This window comes from Necator americanus, chromosome II (assembly GCF_031761385.1).
Source record: "Necator americanus strain Aroian chromosome II, whole genome shotgun sequence".
Lineage (NCBI taxonomy): Eukaryota > Metazoa > Nematoda > Chromadorea > Rhabditida > Ancylostomatidae > Necator > Necator americanus.
In genome coordinates, this window is record NC_087372.1 from 35,465,693 (window position 1) to 35,480,730 (window position 15,038).

Genomic DNA, 15,038 nt, shown 5'->3' on the forward strand with positions numbered 1-15,038 from the left:
AACTGGAAAAGTGACACGTCATCAACGTATCAATTTGCTAGCTGAAACATATATAGCTAAACTTGTTTACATAATCATATGCGTTCTCAAAAACGTGTGAATTTTGTTTAAATTATTTCCTAGGATCTGAAATAATAATATTTATGGGGGCGAGTTGTGTCAGAGTAGAGTTTTGATCTTTTCGCCACAAATATCATGCAGAATACGAGAATTTTCCTGTCTTTCAAGATGTACGCCAATTGATATGGATTTTATAAAAATCGATCCAATAATGGAATGTTAAACTTTACAACTAACGAGTTAACCATCCAACAACAGTCTTACACAATCACTCATCACTCTTATATTCTGTAATACGTATTCGAATTTACATTAGGTTCATCCACTCTGCGTCAGCTCTTCGAAATCAATCACATCGGAACATGAAAGGACGAACACGAAAAATCAATGTGTACTGAAGCAATATTTTACAACCGATAATTTCGCTTGAAAGGTGCATAATAGATAGACTAGTACGGTCTTCCTCGACCCCTTCCCCGTCCCCTCGATCCGCCTCTCATCGGTCCACCGCCGTCCCTACCTCGATCTCGGTCGTATTCTCGGTCACGATCGTACTCTTGTTTGTTCCCACCATAGTATCCATTCCCTAAAATAAAGAAACAGTGAATATGGCAGAGAGCTTATGCAGAATTTATCCAAAGCTGGATGACCTTGATGCCTAGACCCCGAAGGATGCCTCCAGTTGTCGTATTTCTCGTGAGGCTCCTCGTATTGCGAATCGTACTGTGAATCGTACTGCGAGTTAGATGGTGGTATTTGTGGTTGAGCATTCCACGGTCTACCACTCATCTGTGGAGCTGGACCTTGTTGGTTATGGAGATTGGGCGGATGTGACTGCATAGGCATGCCATGTGGGGCTGGCATCGAGGCACTGTGCTGCGGTGGCAGCGGGAGCGGTTCCTGAAAATGGTTCAAGATTTGGAGTAAAAACAGACGATGTTTGGAAAAAAAAGACTCCAATTCTAACTATACAAGGAGGTTAATTACTCGCCTGAGGTAAAGGTCTTCGTCGAGGATCGCGAATGTCATCATCTTGGCTTCGTATCCTTTGATCCTGATCAACAGCAGAATGATTCACTGAAATGAGTAGTCATACAAAGAAATTACTCTTTTTACAACTATTGTGCTTATGAGCCTTCAAGATCTTCAGATCAAAACACGACATCAAATTGTTTTCGGCAACTTACTGTCGTTGTGTGGTCTTCTCATGTCTAACGGTGGTCCCATTCTGTTATCCGCTGGACGATGACCTGGAGGTGGACCTCTCGGTTGTGGTCGTGACTGATTTGCTCTAAGATCAACATCTCCAGATGAATGAGAACTAGGTGCCATTCGGTAGTCATGGTCCTGGAATTAGCGGAGAGAACTTATTAATATAGGAACAATGCTGTGTTCGTGGTGCATGCATGTTCTTCACCTTTTCCAAATAAGATCTAAACAAGATCAGGTAAATATGTGATAGACTGTAATGGATTTGATAGAATAGACTTAGAATAACTTAGTGTAACTCAATCATTACAAAAGCTAAGGTTCTGAAGCCAGAAATATTGTAAAATGCGTAGAAGTCGGTCTATTTCAACAGAGTTTCAGAAGTGGGATTGAGCAAAAGTCTGTTACATTTCTTCCAATGACATCAGGAATATATTCACCTCTTCCATGTCTTCCGAGTCAACGTTTTGCGTAACTGATTGTTGTTGTTGCTGCTGCTGTTGTTGTTGCTTTTGAGCTATTGAAGGAGGCATAGGTATTCCAGGAGGCCAAACTCCAGCAGCCGCCAACATCTGAGGAGTCATACCGGGAGGAATATCTGGAAAGCAGCTGTTTAGACAATGCGTAAAAATGGAAGTCGACAACACTTACTTGGAGGCAATCCAGGAAATGAAGGACGTTGCGGAGGCATCGGTAACGCAGTTCTAGATGGAGGTCCCCCGGAATGATTCTGGCCACCGGGTGGGGTTGACGGTGGTCCCGCATTGGGTTGACCCGGAGCATTTGGAAGTAATGGAGGTCGGTGAGAAGGCATTGGAGGTCGTCCTAAAAATATACATATTCACTAGACTCAGAAAGAAGTAGATTTTTAGGAACTCATGAATTCGAGTCTAAAATTACAAGACCATTCTATGCAGTTGTAGATGCTACATAAATGGTACCGGTTGTGTCCCACCGATGCACTTATGAGTAGGGATATGTTCATAAGTAGTCCTGTCCCGTCTCTGCCATCTTATAACAGAATGTAAAAATCTTAGAAAAGCAAGGTTTGGCGAGAAAAGCGGAGAAATCACACCATTTCCTTACCTTTTACCTATTTAAAAACTTTTTATTTACAATTTAAAAAAACTGTTTCTTGTGTTTTTTAATGTTTTGCATTATGCTAGGGATCCATTTAAAATTCCGTCTCAGCTAAGCTCGGAAATGATTCTATGAATTGTTAGGGAGAAAAAAAAACGAAAACTGAGTTACATATGCTTACGTTCATAATCTCGTCCTTAAATTCAGACTCGTTAGTAACTGCAAGTACTAATAGCACACATGTGGTAATGTTTGTAGCTACAACTGCGCTTGTGTTGATGATAAATTAAAAAAAAAAGAAAAGACGAGGTTAAAATCAGTAAGAATCGTGCATACTGTAGTAAGATTTCCAGATCAAATCAAAAAAGTGATGTTTTCCCACAAACCTTGTTCTGACGGTGGATGTTGCTGACTAGACAAAGGTGGTTTTGTAGGTGTTGACTTATCGTCGGAGCTTGCACTATTCGCATTTGACTGCGTCGACCCTGGTTTCCATCCAGGTGGCATTCCTGGAGGTAATAGACCGAGTTTTTGGGCACCTGCAAATCCTCCGGCAAATCCGGCAGCTATTGCCGCTGCAGACTGGGCTTTGACTGAAAATATCAAAGAATTACAGAGAGTACTTCGTGAAACACAAACACATCTATGTATTTTCGAATATAATAATTGATTTTGCATACACGATGGCTTATACACCTCTACTAGTCAGTTTTTTCTTCAAAACTCACCAGTTTGTGCAAGCATTGTCATCGGAGGTGGAGCTTGTCCAAGAAGTCCTTGTCGTGGTTTCTGTTGTGGCTGTTGGAAAAACTCATCTTCAACTTCCTCATCGTAGTCGTCGACTGAAATAAGTTGATCACTAGGTTCGTACTGCTTTTTTTTTCTCAGAAATATTGGTTGAAGCCACTTACATCCGGGGCCACCAGGTTTGGATACATTCCACATGCGTTCGAACTGACGTTGAGCTTTCTTCGGTGGTGGTTGTTTAATCAATGTTTTCTTTGCTCCAATATTTGCATTATGCTAGGAAAACAGTACATCATGAACAGAAAATGTACAAAGTTTTTGGCCATTGCAACGGCAATTTAAAAAAAATATCGGTTACTGTGCCGAACGTATTCAATCGGATGAGCGCAATGCGCATTCGATTAGGGCTGGATAGGGCGAAAAAGTACTGTGTGCCAAGCATCGAAAACGCCTGCACAGCAGCAGTCGAGCCGCGCTTACCTTATCGAATACAGTCAGCGAAGACAATATGTAATTCCTAACTCGAATTTCGTTGTCTTAACTAAAACATATAACAAGAAGAAACCTGATGTCGTGCATTCAAATCCTCCGGCATAAGCAACATAGTATGATGAGCAGTGGCTGGGTTTGATGTAATGTCTCGGTTCATTTTTTCGACAACTTCATCATCCAAACCCATTCCTTAAAATGAATAGGCTAAACACCATTGTAATTGTTCGGGACTTACAAAGAATGGTTCCCTTCAACTTTTAGGATTTTCTTTGAATCCACAAATTTCTCCTCTATATTTATGGTACATCGAATGCTTACACAGAAAAAAGACCAAACCTGGAATTACTGGAGCCATATATTCATCTTCTAGGCGAATTGCAGCACTCTTTGGTTCGCGTTCCTTATCCAAAGCACCGACCTAAGCAATCCCATAATGAATTTTAAGAATAATGGTTGTTAAAGAAGACCTACTAGATATTTCCATGTAGGTTAGTGAGTTATAGTATAATTTTGACATTTCTGAGAGAGGAAAGACTTACCATATTAGTGGTAAAGGACGCCAAGCCAAAAATATCTTCTTGCGTATCTCCTGGTCGATTACGCGCCCAGAACTTGGTGTTGTTGTCGTTTGATCCTGGGAATGATTTTTAAAATAAATAGTAGATATAAAAAAATATATATTCAAGTCTACCTGTAGCTAGAATATGCCCCATCGGGTGGAATTTCATCGCCCAGACAGCTTGGTCATGAGCGTGTTCGAGGAAAGCCACTTCCTAGAAGTAAAAGTTCGCTAGATAGATATGAATGTAAAAGCGGAATGGTTTATGAAAGAAGAAATTCTTAAATGTGCGGAGCTGACCAACACATACCTTCTCATTTTCTACTAGCCAGTACGCGATTGAACCATCACCTCCACCAGACACAAATAATCCTTCGTGTACTGGATGCCAAGCAATTGCTGGAAGCGAAAAATTGCATTAATTTATGCAGGACCGCAACCTCGTCGTAACTGCTAACTCACCCGTTACTTCTTTCTTGTGCCCCTTATATGAAAACATTTCTTTCATACAACGGATGTCGTAGAGTTTTACAAGATGATCACGACCAGCTGTTAACAACCAGTTACCATTGCGATTCCAGTCCACAGCCATAACGGAACTCTTGTGATCTTGCCTGAATATGCAGCATAAATCTCAAAGGATATAATACAGTGTCAGTCAGTAACCATTAACAAGTTTTACAGTTTCAAAGAAAAAACCCGAACTTACAGTGTTGTCAGACAATCGCCTGTTCTTGGATCCCATAACTTTACAGGTTGTTGTGAATCTCTTGAACCAGTGGCAATCATTCCTTTGGATGGATGCCAGCCCACACATCTCACCTAAAATAACACGTAAAGTAATGCAGCCATACAAAAAGGCTCAATAATTCTTTTCTTCATCTGAACCGGCGGTATATTGCGGTGTTTCAGCTGGCATTCTCTGGATTAACTTGAAACCTCCAGTGCAAAACCTGGGATTTTTGGTTTCAGAATTTTCAACTGAATACGCTGTGAAATTCTTAGGATTTGTACTTTGTGCGGAACATATTTGTAGATTAAACTGTGCCCTTACCTCGGATCCATGACCTCGCATCGCTCTTTCTTCGATACATCGAGCAAAATCCCAAATGCGTACTGTCCCATCATCAGATGCAGAAGCTAATTTGACATCCGTTGGTGCAAAACTAAATCAAAGTTATGGAGGACGTGGAACTAATTTACGCAAATATTCTGAAATTGTTTCACATAAATAGGATAAAACGAACGATAATCCGCGGACAGGTTCATCCTTGTGTGCTTGGTACATGTGCACATTATTCATATTTGGTTGCCAATATTTTATGAATCCTTCATGATCTGCAGATACCAGCCATTGTTCATTATGTGACCATGTCATTGCACGAATTGCCGAATCATGTGCCTGAAGCAAATCAGCTAAGTCCTACGAGGCCGAAAGGACAAATGAAATAGGGTCCCAGAGTGACAGTGGCAGTTCTGCAACAACAATAGACTGGCTTCACTTTAGCATCGTAACACTGATATGTCATACAAAGTCTCACCGAAATTTTAAAATTTAAAATTTGATAAAAACTACCCTTTCCCGAGCCAACCATCGGTTTTCATAAAATCATATTTTGAAGAGTGTAATCTACATCATTATTTCAGCGCATCCTTCTCGTGGTTTCATTGCATTGTGTGTGAGAAATCCCTCAAAAATGCTAACTACTCTGTTTCACTTTGATTCTTTTTTTTTGTACCAGAACAAACACCGAGAAAATAGAAAGGTTCAATTTCTGAGCACTAACTTATCGAAACGCCACACTTGACGCCATTTATTGCTTATAGATAAAATTAAGTATGAGAAATTGAGAGTAGTTCTCGTGTAAACGGCTTTGAGGGCTCTCTGGAGTTTGAAGAAAAATACCTGTAACTTCGCTATCTTGGAAAGCGCATGAAACAAATAGTGAAAAGAAAATGTTAAAAAGGAAAAAAAAAGTAAGATGAATGGAATACATGAAAAAAAAAACCAAATGGTTTTCGATGGAAACGAAACTAGCAAAATCATAACCAATCAATAACAATACGTTCCTCAACTACTCAAGAAGTATAAAATAGAAAGAAATTTGATGGCTTGAAGTCAATAACACCACGGTTGTTTTTTCTTATCAAAGAAAGGGGGAAAAACAAAAACCATGATCTCCTACACCAAAGACTTCTGGACGACGATGATGTACGGTGCAAAAAATATCTGGAATTGTTCGAAGCCTTGTTTATACATCAATGAACGTTTGGATTCCTTCTCTCCTCATCTGATTTTTCTATTCTAGCAAGGATGATAATTTGACTCATTGCTGCGGATTATGATTTCTTTGGAGATGCTAAGGACTTTGTGAGATTCATTTTCATCTTTAGCGGCTGTAGTTGATACTTCAACTTGTTTTCTCCAGACCCATCCGTTTTTAGGAGAATTAAATTCCTATGACGATGTAGTGAGGACGTCGGCGCTTTGAAAGAAGTGTTCGGCAAATCCCCAATTATTATTTACTCCTACTAACATGTGAGCTGTGCTGCTAGGTGAACAGTTGCTTAGAAAGAGCACTCCTTTTTCACGAAATATATTGACGTAGCTATTCCACAGGTTAGATATTGTCCAGTTACCGCTATAGGTTATATTTCCAACTTTTCCCTTGGGATACTTTATTCTGCGTATGTAAAAACACACGACATAAAAGAATCCCTTTATTCACCCACTTTACGTTTACAATTAAACGATTGAAATGGGTAGAATGTTCACCAGCGGTATGTTTGTGAAACTTTATTCACCGCTCTTCCGACATGAACACTACGTCCTTTATGAACAGACATCAATCAGTGAGAAGCGAACTCAGCAAAACTGCCACCGTTTTTAAAGGTGCGCCAGTCTAATTACGCATATAGTAATAGTAATACATACGGACAAAACAATACCGCTTCCAGTACCTGCAGGATAGTTTCGAAATTAAATGCTGTGCCATTCCAAAGAGTGAATTCGCCTGTTGATGCACCCGTTATCAGACGTTTGCCCTCCGGAGTCCACTGTACAAGATAAGTAAATACTCATCAACAAAAACAAATGTATACCATCGAATAAACACTCGAAGCCAATTTCTCCACTTACACATAAACTGTAGACTGGACATTTGACTTTGTTCATAGCTGCTCTAACAAATTTTGTAAGAATACAGTCGACTGGTGTCTCTGGCGTACACCTGGCAGGTAATGCTGTGTTCTGGTACAATTCGTCGGGCTGTTGCACCGGTCGTTGCCACCGTTTGTATTGCCAAAGTCGAGACTAAAAAGCAACAATTATTTATTTTTTTATTACGCTCAAAGGCATGACCAGAGTAAGTACCATAGTAATTAAGTAAGATTATGACGAACTCGTTAACATCAAGAAAACAATTACAAACAATAGAATGCAAAAATAAGCTCATGTTCACACCTCCGCATGATTAAGTACAGTGGCGACGTAATCGACATGCCTCCGAACGTTAGCCACATTCTTTCTCAGTCGACGACCAGGTCCATCACCCATCATCATCATATCCATTTGTTGGATTTGTACCTTAAGTGATGTGACAGTAGAGAAAACCACAAAACTACTACGTATTCCAATAACTTAACGATTCTATTTCTAGACTGATCTACCATTAAAGTGTCAATTCAACTTAGAAGGACAAACAACTATTACAACCCTGACCCCAGTAGATTTACTGCAACTCGGAATCGTTGAGGTTTTTGGAAAGCGTGTTGGCGTTTAGAATGAATTACGGAGATCAGCCGATGATCGAGTTAGTATTTTTATTCTCCCAGACAAGTCTGGTACCAATTTATTGACCCCGAATGGATGAAGGGCTTGGGTGGTACTGCGACGGTTTCGAACCGTCGACCGTGGGGCCACAGCGGATGCCTAACCGATTGTGCCACACCCTACCCCACCCCTGCAGATACAACATGCGAATTTTCGCAACCAACTCTGTTGATGAGTATATGCATCAATTTGATATTAATTTGATTTTAGTAGTCGCTTAAAAGTAATATTAGGGAGCTAACAGTTTCATTCTTTTGCAGAGCCACAAAGAAGATTAGTTAAGGCAAATTGTATTAAGAGAATTTGAAAATCTAGCGTTCTCAAATTAAAAAGGAGTAAAAGAGAAGGAAGTTCCTGTCGATTATTGTTACGGGATCAAACCTGTGAACTCTACCACACTTAAAAATTCTTTGCGCTAAATGAAAATACTTACAGTAGGAGTCGCTTGAATACGGAATGTTCCTGCCACAGGACGTCGGTTGACGACATTGTTTGCAGGTGATGTAGTCGATGGACCTGGAAAGGACAATTATAAAATAACTTGGGATATTGAACAAATTATAAATCTACTGGTCCCCACGAATCAAATTCGACATAAACGAAAATCTCAAATAAACAGAGGTTTACTTGAGATAAACGTTAACGATAATAATACAAGTTCTCATAATAGTTCAATGTTTAAAGATATTACTTTAAACAGCCAGAAATTTCTCTCCATAGTAATCTTTGCAACTTATTAAAGGGACTGGAAAAACAAAACAGATGCGCTTTTGAACAATTTTATCAATAGTTAATAGGAATTCATTGGAAATCTTTGCAATTCTGACAACATGAAACGATGTCAGCGTGTATGCATCTAATTTCACTGCCACGTGCTATGTCAAAGAAAAAAATCCCTAATTGCAGAACTGAAACAATGAATTACTCTAGCTACAATTAATATATTTACTTCAAAACAAAAAAAAAGCAAAAAGAGGGTTTCTACCTGAAATTGTGAGCGTCACTCCACTCCCTGATGGGCCACTGCTAAATCGAACAGGTTGAACCTGCAACAATAAATTTGTTCTCAAGAAGTAGTTCTCAATAATAACAATAATAATAAATAAGGACAAGTTAGAAGTTTGAAGCAGTAAGAATACCTGATTTGCAACAGCCGCAGCCATTCTGCAATGTCAAATTCTCTCTGCTTTACTATTATGAGCTAGTGTAGAAAAGAAAAACAGCGAAAAACCTAAAAATATCGATTGGCAGAAGAACATCATCAATCGGTGCAACTAAGAAAAAACAATATACGGCGGACTTCACACCAAATTCGAACTGGAGAAATGAGCGAAGACAAATGCATCACAAAAAAACACCAACAAACATATCCTCACAAAGAAAAATACTCTGTGAAGCGATGACACACCCTAAAATTATCCGTTACGCGACGCCATACGCTCGCGTCGCGTATGTGACATGTAAATGCTAGGCTCGTTTCTGGATTGTCGTAGCGTAGAATTCTGATTTCTTTGAACATTTGCTGGAAAACCGTTGAAGGAGAGACGATCGAGGATCCCTTCAGAAACGATCATTGGATCAATCCATCGTGGGACTGGGACTCGATCGCGGGCCTGGCTGTCGTTAATTCGGCGGGAATTTGATAAGATGGATTGAATCTTGTGGCAAATGTAACTCTTCCATAGCGTTGGGAGCTAGAATACGTCCGTATCAACTTGTCGAATAAGCTCCTAACGATCCTTAATCAGCTAAGGGTGTTCAAAGGCTTCATCCACTAATTCCTGGTCACTAAATGCTCTTTATTTTTGTTTTATTTACTCGATCGTGGTCTCTACAGACTATTTTGTTAGTTATTCATCACTTACGTCTGGAAGGATAAACTGCAGTAAAGTAGTCACCTGTTTCCAAGAAATCATGTGGACAACAAAGCCGAATAGTCTCGGATATCATGAACCCTACTAGGGTACGAACCGAGTCCGCTCTGGACACGTAGGAGAGATGTTCCACGTCTGTATTCTTCAGAAGACACGTATTTTACGAGAGTTTTCTGAGAAAAAAGCGTAAAAGTATGCTCTAAGGATGTTGATCCTTGAAATATTTACTACATACTACTGTATACTGTCTATGTACTATTTATTTCATACACTTCTGCGAATACAGCCGTTCCTTTCTTAAAGATTGAGATTAGTGATGAATGTGTTAAAGGCATCACCCCACGAATCTGAGGTGGTGCAGATTTCAGGTGGAGTATTCGTATATGGGATGGGAGACTACGGAGAGGGATTTCTTGCTTCTTGCCGTCCATTTTTTGCTAATTGCCGCAAAAAACGGCCCGGAAGATGCGGCGCCGCACAAGACAGGCGCGCTCCAATCGAACCGCTTGTACAAAAGAGTGCGCCAAAACGAATAAAGACGTATCTTCCGGGCCGTTTTTTACGGCAATTATCAAGAAATGGACGGAATCACCTCCCTCTCCGTAGTCTTCCATCCTGTATACGAATACTCCACCTGAAATCTGCACCACCTCAGATTCGTGGGGTGATGCCTTTAAACATTGAAATACCTAGGAAATTGATGAAAACCAGCCAAATGCTCAGGAAAAGACATGAAGTTGATTGAAGAAGAAAATCTCGAAAGGAAACAGGGAAAACAATGCTTGAACAATTCAATGGACAATCAAAAAACAATGAAAAACAACTGCTACCGTAAGCTTACTGATCAACATGGCGACAGTACATATGCCAAATCTTATGCCAGGACGTCCAGAACTCAGTGCAGTGTCGGTCAAAGCTTCATTTGTTTGGATTTTTTTTCCAAAGAGGCCACAGATCTTGTTTTACTCCATAGGTTTTGCTGTTGTGTTCTATTAGTTGTTAGATATGAATAAAACAGTAACCAAGTATGATCTCCATTGACCATTTCAGTTGTAGATACCAGCGAGCTTATTGATTAAAATTATTCCATCAAAGTTATTATTTCATTTTTGCATTTATTTACATCTATATTATTTTATTTTATTTATATTATTACTTTATTTTATTTTATTTATATTTTATAAGTATTTTTTATGATGTTGTCTCCGAACATCGTTAGACAGTGTCGTCAGCGTGTTAACGTCCCTTTTTACGGTTACTAAAATAATTTATCACCTTATTTGCTTTATTATTTAAGTTATTTTGGAAACAACTTGGTTCAGTTCTCAGAGACTTCCTTAGAAATATTGCTTTTTGCTTAGTTGTATTTTTTAAAGTGATGGTAAATGAGTACTGAAGAAATAAATAAATGTAAATGTAAATAAGTATATATACTAAAGCTTGAGGTGGGGGGGTTTATCCTTTGGATCCCCGTAGACATTCCGCCGCTGTACAAGAAACTGACTGAACTGCAGAAGGGAGATCCAGGGAGATCCTCTGATTTTCCAGACTTTGACGACGGAAACGAAAAAAAAACTTTAGTAAAAATAAAGTTTAATATCTGATACTTGATCTTGTGCTCTGAAAATTACTACAACTCCATCATAAAACCTCTACTAGAAAATTCAATACTATTGGACTTTCTCTTAGTTCAATAATATAGATTTTGTATTTATCCGCATTTATTTTCTTAAATTCACTTGTCTTAGTCATTTTATAGCGGCGGTTAAAGAGAAGGCTGTTTGTAATAACCGAGAAGCCGATATTCACTTGGTTTGGCATATATTCGGCTATCCGCTGGGAAAACTCGAGTGTTTGAAATTAATTAGATGAAAATTTTGCATCCCTTGCTTTACTACACATTACAACTCCGAATATTTTGCCCAAGGATTCACAAAATCAGATTTCGTATCAAGTGCTCTAAATTGGGCAGCGGAAAATCAAAAGCAAGCTCCGCCCGCTGCTACTTATTTTATCAGTTTCTTTAAACCTATTTTTCTTTCTATTTTATTCCGTTCCTATTAAAATTCACCAGGGACTTATGTATCGAAATTTAGTAAAGTTGTTATACTGTAAGAATGATAAAAAGAAGAAAAAAAATGATATTGTAGAAAATCAGAATGTTTTCCAGGACTCCCTAATTTCATTCTTTCAAATTTATGCCATCGTAAAGGATAGTTGTTTTAAAAAGTATTTATTCTATTCTCAGTTATTTTCAAGTTCAGAACTATTCAAAAATTTCACGGGTTGTTTCCATATTGGATAACGTATACGTATTTAACAGAGAGGACGTTCACATGGATTTTCAGTTCATTTCAGGAACCCTTAGAGGAGTTTTCATTTCAAAAACGAAAATTGGCTTAGCATCCAGTTTGGGGTGTTGTTTTTGTTGTGGTCATATTTGTGCCCATGAGGATTAGAAGGCTTCTGCCGAAAGCTGTTGAGTATTAACCCACGATCCTCTCCGGATCATTTTCCTATCTTCTTTTCTAACCTTAGCTTAATTGCTTCTACCTAAATCATATTTAATTAATTATCAGTTACCCTCTATTGGTCATTTTGTGCACAGAGAGTGGCTCATTTTCTTATTTTGGTGGTTTGTTAGTCGCCATTTACGTAAATTTAAAGGATATTCTGACCAAAGTGGATCTTAAATTCCCGAAACAACAATGTTTGAGCAAAGATTTTATTCGTTAATGTGAAAAAAGTTTTGAAAAAGGAAAACTGGCCATAGAAGAAATTTTTAAAAGTTTTTGTGGATCTCTGGGAAGACCTGAATGAAGAACACATGGTACATTTGAGAAATTCCTAAACAACAAAAATCTTACTCCAGTATTTCTTTTAGTGAGCACGTTGGATCGTTGTATCTCCAAGAACATTCCTTTTAACGCTACACCTACGTAAAACCAGAAAAAACTCCAATTTTTGCCTTCATTTATCCTCCTTCGGCTAATTTGAGGATGATTATTCTTTCGAAATCAGCCTACTTTGCTAGATTGCGGTTACTTTCGAGGTTTCGAGCCTCCTTGGGGAGAAAAAAACCGGAAGAGGGTGGTGGTTTTTTCTCTTTACGTCCACTATATAATGCAGTCGTTATATACTGAAATCTACGTTCTTTGTGGAGGTTTCCTATGAAATTTTACAAGTTTTTTCTCAATTCCAGTTCGATCTGTTATCCCCAATTCTTTTCCTAACATATTTTAGAGAATTTTAAGACAAAAAAAGGAGAACAAAGAAAAAAGAAAAGAAGAAAAATGAATTTTTAGAAAAGAATTAGCAAGTGAAGTCGAAACCTCTACACTACACTAACCTCTATACCACACTTGAATAATTAAGATGTACTTTTTTTTGATAATCTATCAACATGTTTTGTTGTTATCCGGAAAATCTTAAAGAAGAGCTTCACATTTTCCAGGGTCTTTAATGGATCCTATGCTTTTTCATACATAAGAAGTAAGTGAATTTCTTCTTGAATGGTTCATTAGCGAATAGAAGCATAGTAAATTCTCGACAATGGCGGAAGCTTCCGTCTTTAAAGGCATCACCCCACGAATCTGAGGTGGTACGGATTTCAGGTGGAGTATTCGTATACGGGATTGTAGATTATGGAGAGGGGGGTGATTCCGTCCACTTCTTGCTAATTGCCGTAAAAAACGGTACGGAAGATGCGGCGCCGTACAAGACTGGCGCGCTCCAAACGAACCTCGTACAAAACAGTGCGCCAGAACGCCCAAAGCCTATCTTCTGGGCCATTTTTTGAGGCAATTAGGAAGAAATGGACGGAATCAATCCTCTCTCCGTAGTCTACGATCCCGTATACGAATGCTCCACCGAAAATCCGTACCACTCCAGATTCGTGGGGTGATGCCTTTAAGTAAGGGTGCCTTTTTCGTCACAGAATTTCTTCGTCATTCAGTTTCATGTCAACGATCGTTACGGTAGCGGTGGTGTTCACTAAAAAAACATTTTATTTTTGTAGAATTTACTAAAATTGAATCAATTTTTATTTTTTGGCTAGAAAGTGCAATTTTCTCTTTATTTATCGAAGTGAATATCTATTTTCTTAAATATTTTCTATATAGAGGAAATGGTTTTCCTATTTCTAGTTCTATGCGAGATCCCAGAAAAGATTTAGAGCTTCTATGGTAGCAAAATTTATCATCCCATTAAAGATCCCAACTAAATAGATGTAGTAGAAATGCAAATCTGGATTATTTCTAGTGAAGTTCCAGAAAATTTCACTGGATTCTGAACGATTGATTTTTTCAATCACGATACTGTGAGATATCATAAACTTGTTTGTTGATACAAATCTTCACGTCCTATACTTATCTGAACTGTTTCTTCACTTAAAGTGAAACGTCGCTTCCTTAGACATTCCTTTACTTTTTCATACTTATTTCTCAGGACACTTATTTGCCGTTGGATAAGAATACAGTAACCGATTTTCTCTTCCAGAAAATCCGAACGAGAGAGAAAATTAAAATTAAAACGAGAAATTTAAAAATGAGATATTCGTCTTCAATTCAGTGGTGATTGGTTGTAACCCCGTAATAGTTTCATAGATATTTTTCTGGATGTTCTTCAGGTCTCCCGATGCCATCCTGTGTTATTTCATTTGTGTTACTTGTTATTAATTATTTTTTGGATGATTAGTTGATTTTTATGAATATTCTCATGGCTATAGATGAATCCTTCATAAACAATCGCCTCCTGGGGCAATCCAGACGATGAAATCGTGTTGTGGCGTCAGCTTGGTTTTTTTCTACTGCCTAGGGAATTATTTCTACCAAGACAGATATTTATATTCGTAGCTTTTATAAGTTGTCATGCACTTTCTGGACTTAGGAAAGAAATACAGCAAAAAAAAGCTACGAATTCAAAATTTGCCACGTTTTGTGCTACATGAGCAAGAAACTGCTCAAAATCCAGGTATCTCTTGGATTTCGGAGAAATCAGAGTTCTGACGGTTGTGCGTCACATTCAAATTGGCTTTCTTAAGGTAATTCAATCGAAAATTCTCTGCTTCTGACTTTTCTAACTTATCTCTTAGTTTTTTTTTTCTTCGTAGACTACGGAGCTTAAGTATTCGATTAAGAGAGAGAATTTCTCACAACCTCTAAAATCTGAAATATGTAAACGGAGA

At 38.4% G+C, this 15,038-nt stretch overlaps 2 protein-coding genes across 3 annotated transcripts; both read right to left on the minus strand.

The window, feature by feature from the left end:
* Nucleotides 1-509: 509 nt before the first annotated feature.
* Nucleotides 510-9,142, minus strand: RB195_020479 (uncharacterized protein; the record flags this gene model as incomplete). Of its 2 annotated transcripts, XM_064188791.1 has the most annotated exons (25): nt 510-646; nt 711-960; nt 1,052-1,137; nt 1,248-1,407; nt 1,710-1,867; nt 1,921-2,094; nt 2,736-2,942; nt 3,078-3,191; nt 3,261-3,372; nt 3,662-3,777; nt 3,925-4,006; nt 4,128-4,222; nt 4,280-4,361; nt 4,458-4,546; nt 4,610-4,761; nt 4,857-4,969; nt 5,202-5,313; nt 5,395-5,549; nt 7,030-7,050; nt 7,109-7,204; nt 7,287-7,460; nt 7,611-7,733; nt 8,413-8,495; nt 8,965-9,025; nt 9,119-9,142. In XM_064188791.1, the coding sequence occupies 25 exons, from the start codon at nt 9,140-9,142 to the stop codon at nt 510-512; spliced, it is 2,976 nt and encodes a 991-aa protein (XP_064044672.1). The 2 variants fall into 2 exon arrangements, with proteins under 2 accessions (XP_064044672.1, XP_064044671.1); XM_064188790.1 differs by lacking the exon at nt 7,030-7,050.
* A 460-nt stretch (nt 9,143-9,602) lies between these two features.
* RB195_020480 (uncharacterized protein) lies at nt 9,603-10,467 on the minus strand (the record flags this gene model as incomplete). The annotated part of the gene is made up of 3 exons (XM_064188792.1): nt 9,603-9,673; nt 9,878-9,988; nt 10,446-10,467. 3 exons carry the CDS (start codon nt 10,465-10,467, stop codon nt 9,603-9,605), a joined length of 204 nt encoding a protein of 67 aa, XP_064044673.1.
* Between the last annotated feature and the right edge of the window lie 4,571 nt (nt 10,468-15,038).